The following is a 26,319-nucleotide window of genomic DNA, read 5'->3' as shown; positions in this document are numbered from 1 at the left end:
TCCATCTCAAATCCAACTCACTCTTACTTCTTTATACTTGTTCTTTAAGACCTCTTTCTCACTCAATTATGCCATGAAGTGACTCATGATATAGTAAATATTGTATCCCTATGTCTAATCTTAAGATGAGTGTTGGTATAAAGCACTGGCTCAGACCTCACTTGAGTTTCACTTCACTTTCAAAGGCAAGTCCCTTCTTCCTCGTAAGACCGCGTTTTCTTATATAAATTCCTATTTAAAGTCCTTCCTATCAATCATGATCCTTCCTTCGTTAACTCTTACCTTTCACGCACTACCCCAAGGCTATGACTGTTATTTACAACACAACTAGGATCCAATATACACAGTTTACTCCACATCCTACATCGAACACTCTGCACACAGATCAAATGCCCACAAGTGAGATACCCAGTCCCCTTGATCCTTTATTTCAAATGCAAAGCTAACAGGATCAAAAAAGTGGCCGACACTCGGCTAATCCCATCGCTAAGCGATGGAGAACTCAAAGTCCTATCCCAGCTTGCGGAACGTGCGATCCAGCAAGCAAATTCATATGAGACATACGGGATATCTAGCTGGCGATTCTTCTATGTAGCTAGTGTTATTCAAGTACGGCCAATCATCCCCCAAGTTCGATCTAGTCATCCAATCATTACTTACGTGCAAAGCAGTAACATGTCAAGGTCATGACCATTGTCGAAGGAAGGACTGTTAATGTCCGCCCCTACAATGGAATTATAATGAATGCCAGTTTATTCAAAGACTTCAACAACTTGAACACTGCAAAGGCCCAGGAGGAGGAACAGGTAACCCAAAGCCTGCCAGCTATCATTACGACAAGCTAAAAAAGATTCATAATATCCAAAAAGAAAGGTGGCTCCTGTTGATCTGTGCCTTCAGACATAGTACATCCATGAATAGTCGACAAGTTGCACAATTTATGAAAGTCCGAATCAAGCAGGTCCAAATAGCTCGTAGCTAAATTATTCCCACCCTGCAAAACCCGCAAAGCCTTTTTCAATTCCTCCAACTTCTGCTGTTTATCCTCCGACGCCGGAACACAGCTCAGCTGATCAGCATGTGCCTTGAGAAACTTTGCCGAGAGATAGAGTAGCATGGGCGAAAACGCATGCGCCTGTACAACATGAGACAACAACCCCAGTTAATTCACGGGGGAAATAGATGTCTCACCTTGAAAAAGCTCGATCGGGTGAGCGGCTTCGCTAAACCTACTATCTCGTACGCGGAGTACAGAGGAACAAGGATAATATCCTCGTCAATTTCCACCTGCAAAGTCTCCATGATGTTGTAGAACCAGATCACGGCGGCGTTGGCGAGCATGTTCGTGAATAGGCGCATGGGGTCGTGGAGTTCCGGCGCCGATGGCGGTAGCGAGATCAGCATCAGACGCTGTTGTACCATTTGGTATAGCCGTGTATGGCGTTTCCAGGTATCGTCGTCGCTCGGAGGTGTTTTATCCGCGGATCGCTGGAATGCAACGCTGTGCCAGCATAGCGTGATTAGGACAATTGTCTCCGCGAAAGGCGGTAGCATTTTCTGTCCGGATGTCTCGATCTCGTCATATAAGGAGTCCATAAGGACTGGTCTGCTGTGTTGGAAGTCTGGTTCTGAGACGGGGAGATATATGCAGAGCTGGGGTAAATGTTAGTCTCACTTAGTGGGTTCTGTAGAGATGGTGGAATTGCTCACTGCTTCCTCATGTAGACTTAGAGGCCACTCGTCAGAGATATTGAGGAACCGGTCTAGACAATATGCTAGCCAGTAGGTTCGTCGTTTTTCCTCGGCCTCCGCCCATGCTTCAGGGTGAGCCATGTTTACGGTAACGTCGTTGAGGCGATCGATCTCGTATAGTTTTGCCATTTGAATAATGCGAAAGGCGCGTCCTGCGGTAAGCCATGCTCGGCGATAACTTAAGTAGCGGAACTCGTAGTGAGTTAGAAGTAGCCATGCTTGGGCTGTTTGAAGGCAGGATGCACTGTTCGGTTCAATATCCTGGTCGAGAGACTCAATCCCCGACCGTGCGCGGGTGTAGAGAGACTCTCTCATGTGCTGTAAATGGGCAGATGAGGCTGCAGCCAGTGCCCACATTGCAAATTGCAAGCAGATATGGGAAGCTGGTTTGTTGAATCTCTGTGACCAGGAGAAGTACCGGCCTTGGTGGAGCATCGGCGCGACAGGGTGTACTCTGTCGAAATATAGTTGATCCCTCCAATAACTGTTAGATATATCTGGACTCAGAGAGTGGGCTTTACATACAAATCTGCCTCGATTATATCTGACTTCTCTTGATCAGGTGGGGTCCTTGGGGTGGTGGTAATAGGTGAGTTTATTGTTGATGCCTCAATGGAGTAGGCAATGTCATGACATTCCGCGTTTGTGGGATTGGGGATATACTCTTGGGGTGGGCTAAGAATTTGAACGGTATCGTCGGAGTGATATTTCTCACTACCGTCCAATACCTCCTTGGGACCGAGGTTGCCCTGGTCACAATTTATAATACTTTCCAGTGTGGCTGAGGATGAAATTAGCAGGGAAGATATATAGCTCATATTCCAACATACCAATCCGATTGCGCAATGCCTTGAGATGGCCCTTCTTCGGACCTCGTGGTGAACGAACTTGATTCACAAGGCACGCTGTACCAGAGTCTTCGCATTGGTCACATTGAGGTCGTCGTCTATCGCATCGAAGTTTCTTTTTGCGGCATTCCTCGCAAGCCTAAGCTGTCAGCGCCAAGAGTAACTGTATAGACTAGGTGGTTATTGTCTCACCAGTCCAGGCTGCTGTCGTGAGCCCGACATATTCAGGAGTTGAACAGAGTGCTGATGTTCTGATGTTACTACGGCTCTAGTAAGAACAAGACTATCTGAGTCAATGAGACAGGTATCCGTAGTGAATATTTATAGTTATTGACTGGGTGCACTTCAGCCTGAGTCGCTCAACGTCGGTAATTATAGATTGATTGCGGTTTTCGCCAGATAGCCCTCCGTTGTGGAAAGGCAGCTTCATGATATTCCATATTTGGCAACTTGTACTTGTCGAAAGTCCACTCTTCTTCCCCGGTGAAGCCCGAGGAGAACGTCCTACGCATGGTGTGATCAGCACTACCTTCTAAATGACCCCATACTCATGACTTCCTACGCCTTTCAGGTAACGATGGTGCTTTATCAAGGTTAAACGGCTAAAGATCTTGATAGCTTTGGATAAACTTCTATCCCTACGCTGTCTGCGGCGTTAGTCTTTTCGTCACGCCACTTGGGTGGTATAGATAAGATAGATGGTGGTAGGGTGTACCAGTGTTTTAGCCATGTTTGTCGATTCTTGATCGGGGGTTGGATGATTTGGTATTCTGGCGTTTGGTCTGTTAGCCAAATTGGTTAGTCGCTGATCAAGTTCGAGGTTCGGATTGTTAAACCGTGCATAGTGTGGCAGACTTTTAGATGGATACGCCACGCCGACTGGCTATTATTGTTCTCAACCGCGACACATACAGCACGTGGACGGTGATTTGGAATTGGTATCTGAAATGACACCTACTATAACAAGCTAATTGAAGGTAAAACCTGGTTCTCGGCCTAGTGGAATAAGAAGAGTGTAGCACAAAGCTGTTGTAATCTATGCATTGACAAGCCAAAATGTACGGGGTATTAATTGTGTCATTGACAGGTTTCAGAACCTCCTCTTCAATCTCCGACGCAAAACTAATACGATATCTACTATGTTTTGTAGACTTAGTATGTGTCCAATTGTTGAGATAAGAGTTTAGAGGAAGCTTAACGTCTTTAATTGAATATAACCTAAGCTTTTGATAATACATCACTTGGCATTTGAGTAGATACGACTGACAGAATGAGAATCTAGATCCATGGCTTAGCGTACCAGAAAATGAGTTGGGTTACATATCAGATAGAGCCGAATATCCGGGAATCTTACCCATTGGCCTGCTGATCTATGGCGTGATAGCTTGAACCCGATCAAAAGGGTTTCTTGTGGTAAACCGATGGCACCTAGTACATGCTCCGCGCGGTCACTGAGACAACAATTTGATATTGTTGCACCCTCAAATATTAACGAATCGTGACTTGAAGGAAAAAGCTCAGATGTGACTTAACCTGGTCGACTGACCATCGTAACAGGAAATGGATGTACATGCTCCCTTTGCCCCACAGTATAAATGAAACTCCTCTGTTATTGGCTAATATTCCCCTGTGAGAGCCACGCGAGGTCGTCGCATACACTGCTACGCTAACCGGATACGGTAGATACAAAACTAGTGCATAGATAGATTATATCGTTCTATTAGTTGACTTCTAAACTACCTTTTGTTCAGGTTCTGAATAAACTCCACAGAAAAGCGCCAAGATTCGCGGATTGCATCTACATGCGTCCGCTTGCCGGACCTGCGTCATCATGCTGTCGTGCTGCTATAACAGGGCGGGGCTTATCTAGGGCACGGCAGCTATTCACGGCAGCTACGGGTGTAAATATTGCGAAACTCCGATGTTGATAGGCTCACTATCTCCCCCCGAGTAGAAAAAGGCCGTACATATTTGGAATTGTTAAAAGGCTATATTCCTTCCATGTGACCATCGGCACGAGGCTCTGCTCCCATTGTGCATCCTACAGCCCTGTAATCTGATGCTTACTCATTCATGATTGGAGTCTCGACTAGCCAGATTCGGTTCCTGTAGGATTTATGTCGATATAATGTCTCGCAAAAGGCGGATTCAGCCACCATTCCATTTCTCAAGTCCGGACCAACGGCATATCCTAAGAGGAACAATAATTTAATCAACTGTCACAAATACTAGGCGCAAAATGCCCCGTAGCCTGTGTGTCTTGAAACAACCACTAACATAGTCGTCCCTCCATCAGCATGGGAATTGACTCTATCTGTACAGCTTTTCAAGCTTTTCAAGCTTTCCAGCCCCTTTCTCCAGGATGCCGAGTTCAAGCTTTGAAGGTTGCCCGTCCTGGCAACAGACTAAATAAAGGGTTGGGGGATAACCTCCGATGATCCGCGGTTCTAGCCTATTAGCGCCGGGCCGGCCCGGGCGTCCGGAGTTACCAAACTAGAACGGGTTTGGCCCAAGTCCCCCAGGGCCAAGCTGAACTCTCTACAGGCATAACAAAGGCAAAAACTGGTGCGAATAATACATCAATCCCTTCAAAATATATACGAAATAGCTTGGCTGGTCGCTCCAGATAGCCATTGGTGGAGCCGGCTGGCTATACATCACCGGCAGTAAAGCAATTGTTGTAAAGAATGCAGCAGTTGCTATAAAACTTGCGAAAACCTGCGCCATTCTGATCAGTGGCTCTACCATGTCCTAGCTGTGCCATTCGAAAATTGCCTCTACTATAGGCTACTAATCCGTCAATATTACCGCAAGTTATTCCTCTAAGAGAAGCCGCGTCTCGGGACAGCATATTTCTCCGCAGGTTTTCCCCAAAGCTATAGTTTTGCTGAGGGAACGTCTGATGATGATATGATGTATTATAATGTATGAAATTGTATAGGAAGTTGATACATTGAAATTGATCTGGTGCTTGGGCCGATCACCTGTTATATTTCCTTTAGCTGAAGTATCGGAAATGGCGATATTATTGCATCTAGCAGTTATGGTTCTAGCGATATTGAATTTCACGTCTGATTTGAATGTATGGAGTAAACCGTCACAGAATAGATGATTGATGGTAGTTATTTGGGATGTTTTCTTTTGCGGGTCCAAACATGGTCTCCTAGGGTACGGAGTAGACTAAAAAGCATTGCCTTTGAAACACAGCCTATTAAAGATTTGCATGCTTGTGACTCCATACAAAACATGGCAAATGACTCGGTAGATCTTTCAAGGCAGAATTATTATACAAGGCAACAGGGTTATTTCCCCCCATTTTATTCTTGGCATCGTCCGGGGGCACCCGGGGGCCGTCAACCTTGCTTAGTTAATGGGGGCAGTGCCTACCAAATCTCCAAGAACCTCATATTTATTTCTTAAACACTACAGCCAAGAAAAGTCCAAAGCGAAAATGTGCCAAAAAATGTGTTCCTCCAACAAACACCCCAAACACCCGCTCTCCAAAGCTCGCAAGATCCAGGCCATTATCTCCCTGATTTCATGGCCTTGTGCTCTCGCTGCCATCTTTACCACATATGGTAGTTCCACTGCCCAAGCATGGACGGAATGCATAGCGGTATGCATCATTTTCCTAATAATAAAAGAAAATAGCTAACAATTCGAAGCTCACGATTTCCAGCACCGCGCCTGTATTCATGCTCTTCAGATATCGCAAATCCAGAACTCAATCTTATTCATCCATCGAAGTCGCCATTGATTGCTTCGCGGGTTTGTTCTTCTTCGCAATATGGGTTTCTGGCATCGTCATCAACCTTGTTGGCCGACTTGAGATTCACCAGGTCTACTCCAACCTCGCATGTCTTCTCCTCAGGTAAGTTTGTTTATGACTGGAATCCAACCTGATCAAACATGCATACTAATCGTTCTAGTATGTCATATCTGCGCTCCTTTGCTAAAGGTTTCTTCCGTCAATGTATCCAGCCTATGCTGAAGGCTCGTCGTGTTAATTATACCATTTGTTCATCCTGTGACCGGGCTGTGAATGCTCCTATGGCCCAGAGTCAGGGTACGACTGTGACCACGGCGACTGATGATGGTCTCCTGGGTGTGTACAATGATGATGTTGAGTCCCAGCCGTTGCTACCTGAGGTCTCTTTGGGCGAGGAGGGTAAGCAGACTACTGGTATCGTGGCTAGGGACTAAAGCTTGTGATGCCAAGAACGAAGATTGGGTAAGGAAGCAAGGTTCAGTTCGTACGACTTTCCAAATGGGGGACAGTTCGAGGACCTGGTCTTCTTTACCTTGAGATGATTAAATTGATGAGGTTGATCGTGTGGATGCTTTGGAATGACAGAGTTCAAATAGGACGGTCTGATACTTAATGGCCTTCACCAACATGGGGTATACCTGGTCCCTTGTTGGAGTCCTGGGCCTAAATAAGTACAATCTATGGTTGTGAGAGTGAATGAAATTATGTGACTACGAAGTACAAGGGTCTTGACGCAAAATGAGTTATCCTGGAGCCTATTGAATACATGTTTTGACACCATTCTCTTTCTTGTTTGTATCTTTTGTACTTCTCCGTGTTGAGCCAGACGGATGAGAAATATATAGACGTAAAGTGCAGACAAACGAAAAGCACAATTTCTGTCAAATGACCTTGCAGTACCAGTATGTGAGGTTTTAGACCCTATGAAGTCAAATACCCTCCTCCTGCATCGCCAATACAACACTCTCTCGCTTCGCCACAGTCTCCGTGAGAGCACTGTACTTCGGGAACTCGGCCTTCAAGTCTATTCCGAAGGTCGACTGTGCCCATCGCCAAAAGATCCACAAGTAGACATCGGCAGCTGTAAACTTTCCACCAACGGCATGGACGCCGTCCAGTCGGTCCTCAACCGCCTTAAAGCTGTCAAGTAGCGCCTTCTTCGCCTGCTCTTTGATTCCAGCATGCACATCCGCACTTTCAGAGAATGTGAAGCGCTGTGGCCGGAAAAAAGCTCCAAATCCAACCGCGTGAACAGCGCTTCCGAGCCAGGAAAACCATTCGTAAACTCGAATTGGGTCCATAGTTCCAGCTGTGCCGAGAAGGTTTTTCTCGGGGACTAGGTTGCTGATGTAGGTCATTATAGCGATATTTTCTGTGATGACCTCGCCGTTGGCAATGAGGAGGGGCACCTTGCCTTTCGGGTTTAGGCTGAGTAACTCATCCGACATGGGGACATTGTTCTCAGCGGAGGTGGTGAATGAAAGACCCGCTTCGTGGAGAAGGATGTGAGGAAGCAGCGAGCAGGCGCCTTTCTTGTAGAAGAGCTTGATTTCACTCATTGTGGGTAATTTGGGTCTTTTTGGAAAGATGTTAAAGAGTTTTTAGGGGGCCGTGTCTTTTATATGGCAATACCATACTAAATGGTACTCGTATTGAAAATGTCAGTGCCAAGAAGGCTTGATTTTAGCGCTGTGCCATTAGGGAAATCGCTGTGCCAATAATGCTTTACTCTTGTATGCAGGCGGAGTTTGCCAACCGCTGAGCATTGATCATAGCATGAATTGTGTTTACATACCGACTTGCCGTGTTCCTAATTTGGACAAAGCTTTTATCTGTTAGAGGTGCTAGTTAGGCGGGAATGATATTGAGCATGAGGAAGCAAGGAAATAAGCGAGTTCCCGGCCATCCAGTGGGTACTTCTCACAGAAACAAGAATAATGAGCTAGTAGCACTGGTATTCCCGATGGAGTATTATATCTCACTGAGTTCGGGATTCGGCGCACACTTACCAATTGTTAGCTCAATTGGCTCACTGTATGTGTTCCCCGAACATCGGACATATCCCTCCTTCCCTCCGCGTGATCTATGACAAACACTGCAAAGAATAGCGCTTCTAGTCTCCATGACATTACTTCTAAAAAAAAAAAATGCCGATAACATAACTTGGGGAGTAGACGGCAAATAGGCGTTCGGGTTCCTGCGCAGATGTAGGTAATCTGCAAGTGAATGGTAAGTAAAGGATAAGTGAAAGGGCGTGTGAGGGTTAGGTGATGTTAATATGAGAGAGATGAGGATAGGGAAGGAGCGAGAGCACACATTGGGGAAGGCACCATCTGCCTCGACCAAACCTTCCTTGAGACTTATCTCAGTGGCTAATCTTTCAACATAAGCCCTTCCCTCAGATCCCCCACCTACACCAGCATCGGACCTTGACACGAAGATGAAGCTCATCGTAGCTGGCGCGACCGACCTGTTGGGAATGGAGATCGTGAGACAAAGCTTGCAGCTTCGCGAGATCACTGAGGTCATTGCCTTGACTCGCAGACCCCTGCAGCTCGAGAAAGGTATCGGCTCATCAAAGCTAAGAATCGTTCTCATTCGCGACTATGGTAATTACCCTGACAGTGTGAAGGCTGAGTTCGCTAGGGCTGACGCGTGTATTTGGTACGTCACAAGCAGCACCCCCATTTTCTTACACGACTTGCTACTAACACGTCTGGGTACCCATAGGAATGTTGCCATATCACCCTTCCGCGTCGATAACTTCGACTTTGCCGAGGTAAAACGTGTATGTCAGGACTGCACGAAGCTCGGTTTTGAGGCTATGTACGAGGCTGGACCGGCACGTCCGTTTCGCTTCATGTATTTGAGCACGCAGGGAACCCCTCGAGACCCAACAGAGAGACCAATAATCATGGCTGAATATCACCTCATGCGGGTAAGAAATGAGAAACCCACGAAATGTTCTGGATCCAACGCTAATGTCATGCTTCTTATGAACTAGTGCGATACAGAGCTTATGGTTCGCAGATTCCCTACTCAGAAAGAGGGAGTTGAGGTATGCATTGCCCAGCCCGGCTTTGTTGTGAACTCCACTACTTGGTCACAAGCTTTAGTGGCGAATTTTAGTCGTATTCTGGACCTTTTCGGGCGGCCTCTGCCGAATGTACAGCACAGCGAGCTTGCAGCAGCAGTGATCAATCAGGTCATGGATGGATTCGAGAAGGAAAAACTCTTGAATGCTGATCTCGTTCGAATCGGACAAAGGGAGTTGGGATTTCGCAGTATGCCCCAGGTTTGAAAAATTACCATTGGGTAAGGGCATAGGATTCCATCGTTGCTTTGTGATTTTCGTCTTTGTTAATGATGGCCTCATTGATTTTCAATTTCGCTTGAGCGGATAGGTATGTCTAAGGAATCTATCTCCATTTTTCATACGCTCCAATTCCTACAGACAACCCATTCATTGCTCTGCCAGCTAATATTCCCTGTTGGCGCGAAGTCTAACAAGTCCAATATCTTCTTAAGCACGTAAGTTGGACGGTACTCGATATTGGGCTTTGTTGGCCTGGTTGCATGCAATTCATATGCTCTCTTTGCCTCGGTAACGGTCCCTGAGCATGCGTTGGTTTCTCTCTACCATTTACTCTGCAGATAAAGAAACTTGTGAGATACTAACTAGATTGCGCCACCAACCGTTGAAAATCCTGTGATTCCCCCCCGCTGTCGACATCCTCCTGAGTCCCAAGTATACTTGCCACCAAAGGTGAGCGTCTATAGGGCACACGGTCACTGGGGCTGGCTTGATGCACACTGCGCCTAATCGAAAGGAGGCGTTGGTGGCAACTTAAACATTAGCTATTTCTTTTCATGGTGAGCCATGTTGTAAAGAAAACAACTGTTCTCGAGTTTTGGAGCCTCTATTCGAAGCTAGCAGTTCCGTGATTCAGCTGCTTCTCGGAAACCGACATACCCAGAGCATACCTACGGGGAGACGTATTTGATTGACCGGAAAAGGTGGCCAATCCTGGTCCAATGGCATTCGACGCGGATTTCCAGATGGGACCTCCCTAAATAAGATGTTGACAATATTGGCCTTTGCTTTGTGCAAGGGTTCAGACACCTACCATAAGCAGCCTGTTTATCCTATTTTGAACCTAATATCACGACCACATTATAACAAATACCATCCGACGAAGAAGTTTCCAATTCAGACAACCGTTCCTACCGAGAGGCGACGTTGTGCGACCTGCAAAATGTCATTGATAGTCATAATGACGATATAATCCTCCTAGCATAAAACTATGGCCACATCTTTAACAACAGCAATTTTCAACATCCCCATCATTGTACATTCCTCTTTACGTATCTAATCCTCCATAACCCCCCCGTCAAAATGGCCAGTCAGAACGTGCCCGCGCCCGAGAATGAGCAGGATAACGCCCCAGAAATGACAGACCCCCTCCAGCCCGGTACCTTCGACATTGATGAAAGAATGAGTACGCTACCTTAGCACTTACGCACATCCTTGCTACTTTCCAAATATGCTAACGTCAGCCCCAGCCCGGGATTACAAGGAAGCCATTGACAAAACCGATGTCATCAACGAAGATCGCCTTCGCCGCGCTATGCCCCAGACTTCCACCATCGACCAGGAACCATCTGAGAAAGAAATTGATATTTCTTGGCGACCTGATCCATCGGGCCATCCGCGGAGGACTTTCTAGATGATTGTACAGTATACTTGGTTCCTCGGTTTTTCCTAGAGAATGAACGATATATTTTGTCGCTTTACTTCTGCCAGTATCGTCTTGTGAGGCATATATGGCTGAACATTCGGGAGTGGTATAGGCATGTACTATTGTGAGATTTCAAACTGCAACTATTACACTCTTGATCCTAGTAAGAAAGGGTATATTGTCACTATGTCTTGATTTGCGGATGGTTAGCGGCCAAGTCGACGTTTGATTCTACTGGTTAAGATATACCCCGGATTCCAGACAAGGGTCTTATACTTTATGCAGGTACATGCATACAAATTGACATGTCGCCTGCATAGCGGGGGAACTATATCTCGCGAGGCTGACCAGGGTGCGCAGCTCGAAAGCTTAAGATAGCACGGGCCTCTACGCCTAATGCGGGGAAGTATAGCATAAATCGTGTAAACGTGAGGTTATCTCGTGAAAATTTCAAGTAAATGCTAAATGTACATGAGTCATATTGAACGCCGTCCCTTGTGCAATTTCCCACCTCAAAGCTTTCCCTGCGCCGCCTTAGCCGCCTTAGCATGACGCTCGAACGAGGACACAGGGGGCGCGGAGTTGGGGTTGGGGTGGTGCTTCTTGAGCGCCATCTTGACATTGTACTCCAAGTCAAGACTGGCCTTGGGGTCATCGGTCTTGGGCTTGAAGTCTACGACGAGATCGTCCTTAACAGCGAAGACGGAGTCGATAGCGAGATGGGGGTCATCGCTGGGGTAGATCTGGTTGATGACGGTGGCGTATTCAGGGTGGGTGATCATGAGGTGGATGTGGGCGGGACGCATTGGGGAGCGATCCATGAGGTTGAGGAGGACACCGGCGGGGCCGTCGGTCGGTAGGGAGTATGGGGTTGGGTGGTAGCAGTACCAGTTGAATTCTCCCTTCTCGTTTGTTCGGAACTTGCCGCGGAGGTTGTTATCGGTTTGGTTTGGGTCCTGGAAATCGTATTGGCCGTTGGCTGAGGCTTGCCAGATGTCGAGGACGGCGCCGACGATCGGTTTGCCGGTTTCCATGTCCTTCACGGCACCGTGCATGAAGGTGACACGGCCATTGGGATTGGAATCTTGGATGATGCTGTCGCCGAGTGCGCGGAAGGGGGCGTTGGGAGACCAGAAGGGGCCGAGGATGACGTTGGATGTGGGGGAGACACCGTCTTCGGTGACGATCTTGTTGGCGATCTCATCGACGAGGCTGATAAAAAAAAATATTTAGTTTTTGCTTTCCTCATAGTTTTTATTTTTATTTTTTGAAATCGAAAATAAAATCAAGTCAGATGTGAAACTTACGATTCCAGACCGATCACGTCGCAGATGCGGTGGCCTTCGTTGCGGATAGGAGTGCTAATCTGGCCGACGGAGTTGATGAACTCAACGCCGAGCATCCACTCGGCGGAGGTCAGCTCAACTTCACGTGCGAAGTCGTGGATGTGCTTGATAAGAGAACCCAAGACCACGCGAGCGCGCTCGGGGGTGTTGGGGCCCATGCCATTGATGACAGAGGGGGTGAAGTTGGGATCGAACTGGCGTGTGGAAGACATTGTGTATTAAAGTGAGTTGTAACAAGTTAAGAAACTCAGCGCGACCTTGTAAGGTCTATATATGGTGAGCGACGGCATATCGTTCGGCTGGTCATGGATGTGGGGAAATGGCGACAGTGCTAAATGCGTAAAAATACCGCTGCCACCTGCCGAATGATCTGATTACGGAAATCCAAAATGGTTCCATTCTGGCATCAGTCAGCCCTTCAACAGCCGAGTGGTTGGTCCCCTATTATACCACCGCGGGGTGGCCGGGGTAGCTCTTATCCGCGGGTAAGCCCCGGACCCCCGGGGGTCCTTTTACATACCCGCTTTCACCGCCTTTTGATTGGTTCGGCTTTTGCCTTTTCTGAACTTCCGGGTCACGTGCTATATAGATCGTAGATCTGGCGTGATTCTACTTCTATATTCACTTTTCTAGGGTATATATAGAATCAGATATGAGAGGTGACCTGCATTGCTAGAAGTCCATTGAGAAAAGGAAAGAAAACGGCTCGTCATAGCTCATCCATAAAGTAACGAAACGCTTGCTTGCTTTGTGTTCACGCAGATCTTTAATCGTCATCCATATCCTCGTGCCCTATCTCAAACTTTGCATAGTTTACCTGCTGCTTGATCTTCCGGTATAATGCCTTCAAAGCGTCACGATCTTCGTCATGGCACTGCGGCCAATCCTCGTCCCCATTGTAATATTCTGGTCCCGAAAATTGAGAGGGTCCAACACCGCCATTAAACAACATGTACCGGTCTTTCAGCAATGCCGGCACAAGGTCGAGTTCTTTCTCAAAGGGTAGATTAAACCCATCCTCCGAACGCCATGCTGCATTGTGACCAATCGCAAAACGACGGAGGTGCGGAAGGCCTGTCTCAAATGAGGCAAAGTAGTGATGCCACCGGCGTGGATAATGGTAGTACCAGCCATCATCAAGGAGCCTGGGTTGACCAGTGCGATATTCCATTCTGGATTTTGATAGCGGACATTTAGCAAGCTGTGATTCGTCATCCAGTATTCTCGCTTGGAATAAGATCGGAGAATCGTCAAGGTTAAGTTGCTGAAGTGTTGACGAGTGCGATAGAATCCAATCAAGCTGCTGATCTTCGAAGAAGCAGAAGTTTCCCAGAGTAAGCGACTGCAAGTTTGGGAAGTGGATCCCTTCGAGGCTGAATTTGGGATAGAAACCCCAGTACAAATTGGCGTATAGAGACAGCTTCCGAAGTGATCCCATCGTGGGTTTCAGCCACAATGACGGCAGTATATTTGCGTAGAATTCTTCCACTTCCTCCATCTATCAGAAATTTGGTCAAATTAGCATCAACTATACTTAAACATCTTTCGAGCAGATAGAGCAAATACGAACCTCGATTTCATTTTCAGGACATGCTGGTTCGAGCTGATGCTTAACATTCATTCTCAGCGAACTCAGTGTGCTCAGTACTTGCTGAAGATCTTTGCTCGGTGTTGTTACGTTCTGCTGATTCTGAATCCCCAGTTCTTTCAATGGTTGTTTCAAAGACACTAGCCCCGTACCCAGCCATTCTATGATGGCTTCTCGGTACGCAGGTGGCTGAGGTATGAAAGTCCAACTATCGTCCATCGTGCAGTTTTTCTCGAAGCGCAGAACGACGCTTTCGAGATTTGGAAATTTTGGTAGCGTGAGTAGGAGCTTCTTCCATTTGTAAGGCAACTCAAGTTCATCATGCTCATCGTCAGAGCCCTAACATCCTGCATATTAGCTAACCATTAAGTGCACGGCAGTTTATATTACTCTATCTCACTTTGATATCTCACTTACATCGTCTTCCTCGACAGTATTGAGGCGAATTTTGCGCACATGTTCTTTCAACTGCGGATGGTCTACGATTGACCCGAAATCCTCACAGCTTTGATCCGAGGTGTTGAGTGCGAACGTGGAGAATAGATTCTTGGTTGCAAGGCCAGATAGCATGTGGTTTGTCAGTCTCAGCTCCTTGAGGGTTTCCGTGTCCGAGAAAGACGTGATAATCTCCAGTAGCTCTATGGGGAGGTTGAATGCCATGTTCTTTGCAGTAAAGTAGTTAATTCTCTAAAAAGAGCTGGTCATGGTCTTCTTATATAACTTCCAGCGCACTAGCCCCAATACGATTTCCTTGGCGCTGTTTTCTAGGCTTCCTTAGGCAGAAGGGTCGTTTATGTTGGGAACTCCCACATTTTCATTCACCAGTGGATGTCAGCAACGCCTATATTTGCCCCCTTTTCTTTAGCTCCAGCCACCATCTGAATTTGTTTGTTTTTTTTACCCCTATCATATGTTATACCTAGAAAACTATTCTTGTTCATTTACACCATGTCTAGAGGTCGACCACATCTTCAAGAAGGTTAAATGAGATTAAATTCAATTGAGCAACTTATAATTCATATCCAAAATCATGTACTCGGAACTCCACGTCCCAAAAAATCACCAAGCTAAAAGCTCTTTCTGGTGTCCACAGGCCAAAGATGCACAAATTTGCTCATCCTTCTCACTGACTTCTGCGTTGCACAATACCTTCGGTTTTGCCGGCCAGATCTCCCGCCCTTCAGTTTTCTCACGCTCAAAGTGCTCAGTGATGACCTCACGGACTGTTCTCTGGAAGAACAGCGGCGCCTTCTCGTACTTAGGATGAAGCTCGCCACTCGTAAAGACATTTCGGTCAAGATTCCTTTGTGCATTGTTGCAGAGAACTTTGTCTTCTCCCATGACGCGCGCGTACATATCACTGATAAGTTTGAAGTCTGTATCGGAGGAGTTTCGGTTTCGGTAAATCTCATAAGCCATCTTTGAGCTTTTGGCGCTTGAAGGGAGGAATTTCTGTATCATGATAAAATGCGGCCTGTGTATGTTAGAAGACGTTTCTCTTGGGAAAGTATATGAGAAATACTTACGACACAACCATGGCAGACATCGGGAAGTAGTAAGTACTAGCAGTGTAAAGACCCTTCTCAATTTGCTCTGGTGTAGATTCGCAATGGTGTTGTATGTGTCCACCTTTGAGATCGCTATCGAAGGATTCAAGGTTGAGAAATTCAGGAATATCAGCGTGTGTTGTAGGGCAGTGGTAGCATTCGTTGAAATTGTCCGCCAATATCTTCCAGTTATAATCACCCTCAAGCGCATAAGTATGGTCAAGATCATAGTCATCGAAGTTGTATGCTTTGTACCGCTCCTGCTTGTCAACGTCTTGGAAATGCTCCTCCCATGACACTTCTGGAACTTCATTCGCATCCATATTAACCCAGATAAAGCCATTGGTATCGATCTTGAGGTGGATTCTGAAAAGACCATTATGTTCCTTATCAAAGTTACTCAGCTCTTGGTATTTCGTAGCTTTGGCAAGCTTGCCATTCAGTCCGTAAGACCAGCCGTGGTATCGACAAGCGAGGATTGCGGAATTTCCGGATTCCTCTTTCTCGACTACCGGGTATGCACGGTGTCTGCATACGTTGTGGAATGCGTTGATATTGCCTTGTCGGTCACGGGTGATTATGAAGTCGAAACCTGCTATCTCATAGCGGAGCCAGTCGCCAGTGTTCTTCAACCGCATGCTGTGGGTAATGAAAAGCCATCTCTTTGAGAATATGGCTCGGCGCTCTAGCTCGTACATCTCTGGTGAAGTGTACCATGATGCAGGCAGGGCGCGAACGGGAGAAGCTTTGGCTTCTTCCTTAGAGGTAGAGGCGTTGAAGCCGAAATAGTGCAACATTGAAGCCATGGTAAATAAGCGAGTTCGATGGGAAGTGGATTGCTCTTTGTTGCTTTCCTGGTCATCATAATGATACCTTTATACGTTATCAAACAATTTGATATCTGACTGGTAGCCACGTCTATACTCCGATCAGATGACCGGCCGTAGTCCAATTTAGTAGGGCAACCCTATATGAGGCGGGTTGGTCTTCCAAGAACAGATATCGAACCCGCCACCCCCGCCACAATCGACTACCTGCACTACAGGCCGGGGGATTAAACGCCATTATGGGTTATTTGGCCAAATGTTCTCGAACCCGAAATGTATACTCCGTACTCGGGTAAGTATCCGATAGTCCACGCTATAGTGCTTTGTTTAGAGCTGGGCATGCATACTATATACCTTCGAACGCCGATCGGATCCTGCAGCCAATAGAAGTTCGCATAAATAAGCTGCATGAACCTTAAGTCTCGATCTATACAACATACGAATTAATGCCGACTTTTGATCACGAGGACTCGGGTTCCTCAAAACCGTGGAGTACTACCCGTAGTCCTTACTTCTTTATTATGTCTCATGTTTGACGAAATCGAGAGGATAATCGTCAGTCTTGCCCATGTGGGTAGATTTGGAATCAGAACGGACCGCATATAGGAAATAGGTAGCAATAAGAGATCGATAAAGTGACCAACAATCTGGCTGAAAAGACACGTCACACGACTTTGTGTCTACAGGGAGTTCGGCAAATATCCTATCACTGCTATTTATAAACAAGAGCAGAGTAATACAGGACATATCAGGTCAACAAATACAAAAGTTGTCCCTCCCGGTATCTCTCCCGGTATCTGTTAGCACACCGGCACGGTATATTGGTCATTTCAATGGAAGTAAAGTGATGCCAGATCTTAATTATATCTTTAAACATCTCGCTTCTTCGCATCACGCAATTCACCTCGCTCTTTGACCAAATTCGAAATCGCCACGCCGGTATCACCACCTAGCTTCGCGAATCCCTGAATAACACCCTCACGGTCCCCAGGGCGCATTTCCTGGCTCATCTTGAATTTCCCCTGAAGCTTGGTGATACGAATCTCTATTCCAACAATATTCTTCTTCAGGAGGTCAGTGTACGACTCAGGCGCATCCGACACCTTCCATGGCTCCGGTTTCTCGCCACCAGTATACCCCATAATCGACTTCTCCGTGTGCTGCGAAAGATCATGCAGTTGCTTTGCGAGGAATACCCCGGTCTCTGGTGTCTTGGCGTCATAGTATAGCGACATCTTGCCATACGCTTGGACGGCGGAGTAATTCCATGTAGGCACAACCTTCCCTGTGCTGGGCTTTGTCTCAACGTAAAATTTCGGAGTCACGTAATGGTCATGCTTGCCATTGAAGAGAACTAAGACGTCCTGTTCAAGTTCGAGAACGTTCGGCGGCTGGTTATCCACGGCTTCTATCATTGATTTGACTTGCGGGTTCTGCTTGGCGATATGGGCGCGGAGGTAGGGATCCGTCTTGCCTGATTCCTCTGGGAAATCCACAACAAATGGAGCATGGGTGCATTGTAGGAAGTCTTGCTGGGAGGAGTTCATTCCGGTGATCAAAATCCCGAGTGGGTTTTCTCGGATGAAATGGAGCAAGACCTCTTTGTCTTTCTCCTCGTGGGCGCTTTGGAAGAACATGTTGGATAGCGGCTAGGAAAAGAGGTGTCAGAGGATGTAAAAGACAGAGGTATGAAGGCAATTGTGTAGGAAGACAATAATGACCCAAATCAAGCCCCCCGCCAAATCTCAGATTATCGTATCGTTGATTTGTTATCAGTAGCCAAGGATTCGTCCGCTAAAGGCATGTCCAACCGGCACCTGCAGAGACCCGGCGGGGACAGGAACTTTTGTCATTTTCCCGGATTATCAAAATCCTGTAGAAAGAATTAATAGGAAAGTTCGATTAATTGCCTACATCATTGGCAGCAAAGACGCCTGATCTTCACGGTTCTTCCAAATAGAAGCAGCCCTGGGGGATCGAAGCAGTCTAACCAATTTTGGCTAGTATTTACCACGTGTACCGTATTGGGTATAGCCCAATCTATCGGGGAATATTCAGAATTCCTATTGGCTATCTCTGGACCCACTCTACTTTATCTGCAATATAGAGAATGTACTTGGATGTACAAACAGGCAAGATAGTGGCAGCTGTGCGTATATTGACCGAACCCAATTTTGTAAGAGAATCCTTCATTTGATATATAAGATAGGCTGATAAAAAGAGGGTATAGATTGAAAAAATCGCACAGAAGCCGGAATAGAAGACCAGAGAGGGACTAGAACCAAGACTCCGTCGCTTCCAAACAAAAACCACCTGCGTAAAACATAAAAATGCGCCTAATTTTATTGTCGGAAGGGCATAAGACCTCCCAACACATAACAAGAGAATCTCAATGACCATCAATCAATGAGATAACAGTAGAATACCAAACAGAAAATCATGAGGATGCTCCGGCATCTGGGCCTATGTTCAAAAAGCACGAACGCAGCTCGAGCAGTACATCCTCCTTTGTTGACATCGTAATTCGTTGATATCATCGCCATTCATCGTAAAACATTACATTGATGCAAGAGTAGCAGATCCTGCAGCCGCAGATCCCCAGCGCAGTTTTCGGAGTCCGCCACGGACCGCTTCCTGCCCACACCCGGTTGAGGGACGAGGACCAGGAACACCATCTCCCATCATTCCGACCTCAACTCGACCAACCTCGCGGCCGATCATATACCCGGCAGAAAAGCTGATTGCGGAGAATAGAACGACAACCCCGGCGCTGATGACCCATGTCATGATCGTGGGGCTAACAGTCGTTGCTGAATCTGTCATGCTCACGCGACGACTCTTCTTCGAGGAGGCACCATGGTCTTTAGGGGAACTGGAACGGCGCTTTGTTTTGGTGGCAGCTGGGTCGGATGACACTGACGGTACTCTTCGGTGCCTCTGAGATGCACCTTTAGAGGGACTTGTTTCTGGATACCGTGGCGAGGATGTGGTCTCTTCATCGCTGCTCTCCTCTCCCATAGCAACGGATGGGCCTACTAATCGGAATGAAGCGGGGTGTCCGCCACTCGAGGGAGCAGCTGGGGCGGGTGATGGTCGACTATCATTCTTAGGAAGGCCTCTGGCAGCAGCGGCACATGAAAGAAGTGTTGATAGGCTGGCACGAAGGGCGGCATCATGGTCGGTATGGTGAGAAGGAGAGATCATATTGTAAGGGCTGTGCTGATATTGAGTTCTCCGCGATGATCGCGGGCTAGGGTAAGATTCTCTTCGAGGGGCTGCACGGTGAGTAGAGGTAGATGGGCCATTAGGTTGAGTACGCCGTGCAGGCCATCCAGGCTCTGATGTCGCCGGTGGGTGTGTGAATATGTTTGGTTGAGGTACGAAAGGTGATGGGCTGATGCCCATCCCTAGGGCAGTAGAAGTATCATCTTCATCATCGCTAGAGGCAGCGTCGGAACCTGAGGAGGGTTGTGCAGAGCGCGCAGACAACGCAGGTGGAAGCGTTTGGCGAGGGATATCTTCATTTGAGCTGCTGAGAACGCGATCAGACTCGCTTTCGCTCTCCTCATACTCCTCCTGACTGCTACTGGCTTGGCTGGTATCCCGCGATGCATAGTCTACCTGGGCTGTGGTGATAGCAGCAAGGTGTTGTAGACGGCGTCGCCTATTGCGGCGCTGATATGCTCCCGCTTCTCCGTGCTCGACTTGTAAGCCGGTGGTGATTATATCTTCATTCGTAGCAGCAGACGAGAAGGAGGAAGAGGACGGTTGCGAGGATACGTCGATCCAAGAATCTATGTAGTATCGTAGTGAGTACATTATAGAGGTGTGAGCGCAATTTTGTATAATGAACGTTCACCGAGGGAGGTACCGGGCAGATTATAAAAAGGACTACATACCCTCTGATCTCATGGGCGCCGCACCGGATGGTTGAGGCTGACCGTTATCTTGAAGCGGCTGATGGCCATCAGTCATCCGACTTGCGGCTCTAGGCTCATGCGCCTGACCCAACATATAGTGATTTGGTTGCATAGCCAGAGAGTTGAAGAAAATATAAGAGGGAGTGAATAGAAATATAAAAGAGAGGGGATCAGGCCACTCTGGAGTACAAGAGAGCGGTCAACCCGTGGATGTGGGGTTATCTTATCAAATGCGGAGTCGATCACTGATGCCCAAAGCAAGGGCTTTATACTCCTTTTTGCTCACAGGAATTAGTAGCTAAAAGAAAAACAGTTGAATAAATCTTCAGAAACAGAAAACAAAAGAGACAGAAAGATGAAGAAAGCTTCCAGATGGAAAGAATCGATATGATGAGGTGATCAGCAGACTGAACAGGTGATTTGCAGCCCGTGACAAGGCAAAGAAAGATGATCTCCTCGATCGTCAGTGGCGTGGTTTTATTCCGGAATGTTGGGATTCGAGAAGCTCGCAAAGAGACATGCTTTCATCAATAAGTTGATCAAAGAAGCACGAATCAACCACCGATGAATGTACTGAGTAGGCAAAAACAAAGAATATTGCGCGGGGAAGGCGGATTCTGACGGCAATATACCTAACTCATCCATGGTTACATGTTTACGTTGTACAAAAGGCACGAAGTTCATCAGAATGAAAATTGAAATGATGTATCAAATTGAAGATACCTGAGCTAAGATCATATTACACATAATTAAACACGAACTTTTTTCCTCTCAAAGCAAACCTGAGACCCATGGACACCGTTATGTTGCGGAAATCAAACGTATGCAGAAAACATCAAGTTTAGAAGGTAACCTTGGTACCCTTGTACTCAGGGATGCTACCCTTGCCCTTGTTGAGGCCACCACGGCCGCCACGGTCGCCGAAGCCACCACGACCACCACCACGGCCACCGCGGTCACCGAAGCCACCACGGCCACCACCGCGACCACCACCGCCGCGTCCACCGAAACCACCGCCACCGCGGCCGCGACCACCGAAGCCACCACGGTCACCACCGGCAGGGCGGGGAGTAGAGAAGTCAAGACGGATAGCACGGCCCTCGAGCTCGTGGCCGTTGAGGGCAGAGTGGGCAGCCTTAGCCTCGTCGATGGAAGAGAACTGAACGTAACCGAAGCCCTTGGGGCGGCCGGTCTCCTGCTCAGTGGGGAGACGGATTCCGAGAACGGAACCGTGGGCACCGAAGGCCTCGTGGAGAGCATCCTCAGTGGCGCTGAAGGGAAGGTTGCCAACGAAGAGAGTGTCGCTCTCGGGGCTGGTAGAGTCACCGTAAGAGCGAGCACGATCCTGGGAGCGGTCGGCAGGGGGGTTGGCCTGACGGGGAGCGGCGTAGTCGAGGTTGATGGTGCGACCATCAAGATCGGTACCCTTCTTGGCCTCCATGGCCTTGACGGCATCGGCGGCGTTGGTGTACTCAACGTAGCCGAAGCCACGGGAGCGGCCAGTCTCGCGGTCGGTAACAATGCGGACACCGTTGAGCTCACCGAACTCGGCGAACTCACGCTGGAGCCACTCCTCATCGACGTTCCAGGACAGGTTACCGATGAAGAGGTTGGCAACAGCACCCTCGGGGAGATCCTCGGTCTTGGACTTCTTGGCAGCAGCGGCAGGCTCCTCATCAGCCTTGCGCTTCTTGGAGACAGGGGTCTCCTCGGAGTCAGAGTCAGAGTCAGAGCTGTCAGAGTCGGAACCAGACTCGGAGTCGGAAGAAGCCTTCTTGGCCTCGGACTCAGACTCGGACTCAGAGGAGTCAGAGTCGGAAGAGTCAGAAGACTCAGCCTTCTTCTCGGTCTTCTTGGGAGCGGGCTTCTCCTCCTCGGACTCGGAAGAGTCAGAGTCGGAAGAGTCGGAGGACTCGGCCTTAGCAGCAACCTTCTTCTCGGCCTTCTTAGGAGCGGGCTTCTCCTCCTCAGACTCGGAAGAGTCTGAGTCGGAAGAGTCGGAAGAATCGGAGGACTCAGCCTTCTTGGCAGCAACCTTCTTCTCAGCCTTCTTGGGGGCGGGCTTCTCATCCTCGGACTCGGACTCGGACTCGGAGCTGGAGGAAGCATCCTTCATATCCTCATCGGACTCGGACTCAGACTCGGAAGAGGAGCTGGGAGTAGGCTCCTTCTTCTTGTTCTTCTTGGAGGCCTTCTCCTTGGCAGCGACCTTGTTGGCAACGGCCTTGCTCTTGGCGGCGGGGGACTGGGAAGCCTTGGTGACACCGGCATCCTTGACCTTGTTCAAGGCCTTGCTGGCCTTGCTAGCCTTATCGGCAACCTTGGTAGATGTCTTGGACATTGTGAACTAGAGGCGAGATGAGATGTTAGCAGATTGCTCTTTGATATAATAGAGGGAACTCATGGAGAGGGCTTGGAAGGCTGGCTTGTAGCTTGGGTAGGGTGGCACATACTGTAGTGACAAGTGAAATTCTTGTAGTATGTGCGGCAAAGCCCACGATCCCTCAAAGCACCCGTGTTATGGATGTGTAAAATGGAACAACAGCCCTCAGAAGAACTGCCAGAAGTGAACTAAATCACAGCTGGACGTTAACCCACTACCCACGGACGGACAAGTTTTCAAGCCCACAAGCAACAGACAGCCAATACTGTCTAGAATATGTAACCCACGAGGAAGATGTCCCACAGAGCCCACAGAATAGATGTATGTCAAGCCCACAGCCCTCAGAGTGATAAGAAGCCCACAGAGTATCCGAACGAACTTACGAGATAAACCCACGCGACTGCGTTAGTTAGTGTGTATGAAGATCTCTTGAGTATTCAAGAGATGGTACAAGTAAAGCAACCTGAAACAGACTGCTTTTTTTTAAGGGGATGAAAGAGAAAAGTAGAGAGGATGGGAAGAAGAAGAGAAAAAAAAGTGAAGAGCTGGGGGACCATCAGCTCTGATAAGGAAAAATTTTGGAAAAAAAAATTCGGAGGCTGGCAGAACTACTCCGCCTACCTAGAAAGGTTAGATTATTTACTTAGTCCCAACACTATGTGGGTACCTGTCCTGTGCCTGTTGACGACTCACAATCGCGTGTCAATTGGCGGTATCTTCTGCATTCGTCTACGTAAACATATGAAGGCACAATATTCTTCTACTATCACTCCTTACACACTGTTCAACTTTTTTTCTTTGAATAAGTCAATGGGACGATAAGTTCTCCCTCTGGCCTTCTACCGTCATGGCCCCTCCAACACCATCCTCCCACCGTCCCCGCAAGAAGAGAAAGATTGCGATCTCGCCCGGCTCCAACAATAACCTGATCTTAGATCTAGGTGATGGGAAGCAATCCCCAGCATTTCCGCTAGTCTCATTTTTGTGGGCTGCTCGGGCTGGTGTTTCTCAATGGCTGATTCTCCCACTTGTCCTCATGGCCGTTGGCCTATTCCGATGGGCTGTGAGCTTATGGGGTTACTCTGGTATGTGATATTGTCTCTCTTTGGCGTGAATGCAGAATTAATACCTTCTAGGCTTTCAGGTACCCCCAATGCATGGCGATTTTGAGGCGCAACGGCATTGGATGGAAATTACCACACATCTGCCTTTGGCGAAGTGGTACATATACGATCTGCAATACTGGGGTCTCGATTATCCACCATTGACCGCATATCACAGCTGGTTATTTGGAAAAATGTATACTTCCCACCTTGTCATTCATTGTGAAATTCCATTGGGCTCCTGCTGACTTGTCTAGTGGTTCCGCCTTTGATCCAACATGGTTCGCCTTGGACGCTTCCCGAGGTTTCGAGGACTCCCGTTTGAAAGTATACATGCGCGCTACTGTCGTTATATCCGAATACTTTGTGTTCATTCCGGCCGTGGTTAATTTCCTCCGCCGCTACACTCGGATGCAGGATGTCCATGCATGGTCCGCCTCGATTGCTCTCGTAGCGATCCTCCTTCAGCCAGCGAACATCCTCATTGACCATGGCCATTTCCAATACAACACAGTCATGCTTGGATTGGTAGTTGCCAGTTTGGATGCTATCTTAGCGGGGCGTATGCTCTGGGCTTGCATTTTCTTCGTTGGTGCACTGGGATTCAAACAGATGGCGTTGTACTATGCACCAGTCATGTTCGCCTATCTTCTCGGTGTCTGCATATTCCCTCGGATTAACATTCCCCGCCTTGTCAGCATAGCCCTCGTCACATTGGCTGCTTTTGCTTTGCTGCTGACTCCCCTTATGGTTGGGGCCTCCAATGCCGAAGCTCGAAAGGAATTTGCTTCTTCCCCAGTGCCGCCTCTGTTACAGGCACTTTCTATCCAGTTGGACAAGAACTCCGTTACATATGGGTTATTATTCCAACTAATGCAGATCATTCATCGGGTGTTCCCCTTTGCACGTGGGCTTTTCGAAGACAAGGTTGCTAACGCTTGGTGCGCCATTCACACTTTCTACAAGCTCACCCGCTTCGATGCTACATTGTTACAACGAGCGTCACTCGGTGCCACATTGGTGTCAATTATTATTCCCTGTGCTATCATCTTCCGCCACCCCCGGGCTTCGCTTCTCCTTCCTGCTCTATCTGCCGTCGCCTGGGGATTTTTCTTGTTCTCTTTCCAGGTCCATGAAAAGAGTGTGTTGCTGCCTCTGCTACCAATGACCCTACTGCTTGCTGGTAACGGTGGACTGAGTAAAGAAACACGCGCCTGGGTGGGTTGGGCCAACGTTCTTGGCTCATGGACCATGTACCCCCTTCTTAAGCGCGATGAGCTTCGCGTTCCTTACATAGTCATGACTTTGCTCTGGGCCTATCTTCTCGGTTTGCCTCCTACTTCTTTCGAGACTTACCGAAGTCGACCATCCCCTGAAGACTCCAATGCCCACCTCGAGCCCAACACTCTCACAACCCTTCTACACTTTGGTTTCTATTTGGTCATGATTGCCTGGCATATCCTTGAAGCATTCGTGCCTCCACCTCCCGGAAAACCAGATCTTTGGGTGGTACTGAATGCTCTGATCGGAGCTGCTGGGTTTGGGATTGCCTATCTATGGTGTATGTGGAAACTATACACCCAATGCCGCCAGATCAGTCGGCAGGCGACAGAAGAGGAAAGCCAGAAAAAGAAGCAGTGATTGTTTGCCTAGGCGGACAGCTGTATGATTTTCAGTGATACCCCATATTATGTGATTATCCAAAATGAGGCAGTACAACTACTGTCTCATTTCATTAATATCATTTATTAATATAATTGATTCGGTATTCTTTCTTTGAGAGGTGAGATGTTGTATTGGGAAAATCATCCCTATCATCTGGAGTGCCAAACTCTAGATTCCAATATGTCACATCTGAGCAAACATGCCCTAAAACAGACGATATCCAGTAAAACAAGAAACTCCCGCCAATGAATGCTATGGTACAATGTTGTATAGTGATAGTAGTACAGCCGAGGCTATTAGGTCAGAGAACGAGCTAGACCTTGAAGCCAAATCCGGCCATGCAAGTCTTGTACTGCTCGATCGTGGACTTGCACTCCTGCTCAGGGTTTTCGGACTTGGAGAAGAGCATGCAGTCATCGCGGGCGGTCTTCTCGGGTTTGCAGACACAGCAGGGCTACAATGATGGCAAAATCAGTCCCTTGCGCTTGTAGATTCGGCAGTATCGGGTCATACCTTGGGCTTCTCAGACTGGGTGGGCTGAGCGGGCGCTTGCTCGGGGGCAGCAGCGCTTTTCTCTGTAGATAACTGTGTAAGCGAGGGTCAAGATCTTCCAAGATTCTCTGATATATAGGACTGGCGCATTGCGCAAGTATTCGGCCCGATGTGGAAAGAGGGATTGGTACATACCGTTTGAGGAACCGAAGAGCCAGGACATTGTGATGGATATGTAGATGTACTTTTTAGATATTTCAAGGTAAACGGAAGACAGAAAGGGAGTGGTAAGTTGTCAAATGCTTACAAGTTGACCTAACACCATCGGACATTATTAATG

The 26,319-nt window shown here is 47.8% G+C and overlaps 12 protein-coding genes across 12 annotated transcripts; 4 read left to right on the top strand and 8 right to left on the bottom strand.

The window, feature by feature from the left end:
* Positions 1 to 656: 656 nt before the first annotated feature.
* Positions 657 to 2,822, bottom strand: PGRI_050600 (Zn(II)2Cys6 transcription factor; the record flags this gene model as incomplete). Its single annotated transcript, XM_040792773.1, has 7 exons — positions 657 to 724; positions 994 to 1,135; positions 1,192 to 1,653; positions 1,711 to 2,206; positions 2,278 to 2,533; positions 2,583 to 2,739; positions 2,793 to 2,822. The coding sequence occupies 7 exons, from the start codon at positions 2,820 to 2,822 to the stop codon at positions 657 to 659; spliced, it is 1,611 nt and encodes a 536-aa protein (XP_040644740.1).
* Positions 2,823 to 6,063: 3,241 nt separating this feature from the next.
* PGRI_050590 (uncharacterized protein) lies at positions 6,064 to 6,803 on the top strand (the record flags this gene model as incomplete). The annotated part of the gene is made up of 3 exons (XM_040792772.1): positions 6,064 to 6,216; positions 6,266 to 6,471; positions 6,530 to 6,803. 3 exons carry the CDS (start codon positions 6,064 to 6,066, stop codon positions 6,801 to 6,803), a joined length of 633 nt encoding a protein of 210 aa, XP_040644739.1.
* Positions 6,804 to 7,298: 495 nt separating this feature from the next.
* Positions 7,299 to 7,928, bottom strand: PGRI_050580 (uncharacterized protein; the record flags this gene model as incomplete). Its single annotated transcript, XM_040792771.1, has 1 exon — positions 7,299 to 7,928. One exon carries the CDS (start codon positions 7,926 to 7,928, stop codon positions 7,299 to 7,301), a length of 630 nt encoding a protein of 209 aa, XP_040644738.1.
* Positions 7,929 to 8,809: 881 nt separating this feature from the next.
* PGRI_050570 (uncharacterized protein) lies at positions 8,810 to 9,670 on the top strand (the record flags this gene model as incomplete). Its single annotated transcript, XM_040792770.1, has 3 exons — positions 8,810 to 9,033; positions 9,100 to 9,307; positions 9,374 to 9,670. The coding sequence occupies 3 exons, from the start codon at positions 8,810 to 8,812 to the stop codon at positions 9,668 to 9,670; spliced, it is 729 nt and encodes a 242-aa protein (XP_040644737.1).
* A 1,095-nt stretch (positions 9,671 to 10,765) lies between these two features.
* On the top strand, positions 10,766 to 11,096 carry PGRI_050560 (uncharacterized protein; the record flags this gene model as incomplete). Its single annotated transcript, XM_040792769.1, has 2 exons — positions 10,766 to 10,868; positions 10,933 to 11,096. The coding sequence occupies 2 exons, from the start codon at positions 10,766 to 10,768 to the stop codon at positions 11,094 to 11,096; spliced, it is 267 nt and encodes an 88-aa protein (XP_040644736.1).
* Positions 11,097 to 11,620: 524 nt separating this feature from the next.
* On the bottom strand, positions 11,621 to 12,666 carry PGRI_050550 (putative catechol dioxygenase; the record flags this gene model as incomplete). Its single annotated transcript, XM_040792768.1, has 2 exons — positions 11,621 to 12,320; positions 12,416 to 12,666. 2 exons carry the CDS (start codon positions 12,664 to 12,666, stop codon positions 11,621 to 11,623), a joined length of 951 nt encoding a protein of 316 aa, XP_040644735.1.
* Positions 12,667 to 13,220: 554 nt separating this feature from the next.
* PGRI_050540 (aromatic ring-hydroxylating oxygenase subunit alpha) lies at positions 13,221 to 16,395 on the bottom strand (the record flags this gene model as incomplete). Its single annotated transcript, XM_040792767.1, has 5 exons — positions 13,221 to 13,952; positions 14,025 to 14,381; positions 14,460 to 14,705; positions 15,192 to 15,516; positions 15,569 to 16,395. 5 exons carry the CDS (start codon positions 16,393 to 16,395, stop codon positions 13,221 to 13,223), a joined length of 2,487 nt encoding a protein of 828 aa, XP_040644734.1.
* Positions 16,396 to 17,285: 890 nt separating this feature from the next.
* PGRI_050530 (FMN-binding negative transcriptional regulator) lies at positions 17,286 to 18,053 on the bottom strand (the record flags this gene model as incomplete). The annotated part of the gene is made up of 1 exon (XM_040792766.1): positions 17,286 to 18,053. The coding sequence occupies one exon, from the start codon at positions 18,051 to 18,053 to the stop codon at positions 17,286 to 17,288; it is 768 nt and encodes a 255-aa protein (XP_040644733.1).
* Positions 18,054 to 18,972: 919 nt separating this feature from the next.
* On the bottom strand, positions 18,973 to 20,235 carry PGRI_050520 (uncharacterized protein; the record flags this gene model as incomplete). Its single annotated transcript, XM_040792765.1, has 1 exon — positions 18,973 to 20,235. The coding sequence occupies one exon, from the start codon at positions 20,233 to 20,235 to the stop codon at positions 18,973 to 18,975; it is 1,263 nt and encodes a 420-aa protein (XP_040644732.1).
* A 942-nt stretch (positions 20,236 to 21,177) lies between these two features.
* Positions 21,178 to 22,677, bottom strand: PGRI_050510 (putative nucleolin protein Nsr1; the record flags this gene model as incomplete). The annotated part of the gene is made up of 1 exon (XM_040792764.1): positions 21,178 to 22,677. The coding sequence occupies one exon, from the start codon at positions 22,675 to 22,677 to the stop codon at positions 21,178 to 21,180; it is 1,500 nt and encodes a 499-aa protein (XP_040644731.1).
* Positions 22,678 to 23,566: 889 nt separating this feature from the next.
* On the top strand, positions 23,567 to 25,463 carry PGRI_050500 (dolichyl-P-Glc:Man(9)GlcNAc(2)-PP-dolichol alpha-1,3-glucosyltransferase ALG6; the record flags this gene model as incomplete). The annotated part of the gene is made up of 3 exons (XM_040792763.1): positions 23,567 to 23,804; positions 23,856 to 23,940; positions 24,080 to 25,463. 3 exons carry the CDS (start codon positions 23,567 to 23,569, stop codon positions 25,461 to 25,463), a joined length of 1,707 nt encoding a protein of 568 aa, XP_040644730.1.
* A 337-nt stretch (positions 25,464 to 25,800) lies between these two features.
* Positions 25,801 to 26,202, bottom strand: PGRI_050490 (copper metallochaperone COX17; the record flags this gene model as incomplete). The annotated part of the gene is made up of 3 exons (XM_040792762.1): positions 25,801 to 25,941; positions 26,001 to 26,062; positions 26,175 to 26,202. The coding sequence occupies 3 exons, from the start codon at positions 26,200 to 26,202 to the stop codon at positions 25,801 to 25,803; spliced, it is 231 nt and encodes a 76-aa protein (XP_040644729.1).
* Positions 26,203 to 26,319: the final 117 nt, after the last annotated feature.

Source organism: Penicillium griseofulvum (assembly GCF_001561935.1).
Source record: "Penicillium griseofulvum strain PG3 chromosome Unknown contig_84, whole genome shotgun sequence".
In the NCBI taxonomy this organism is placed as follows: Eukaryota; Fungi; Ascomycota; class Eurotiomycetes; order Eurotiales; family Aspergillaceae; genus Penicillium; species Penicillium griseofulvum.
The sequence above is the reverse complement of the archived record's forward strand: the minus strand, read 5'-3'. Positions and strand labels throughout refer to the sequence as shown.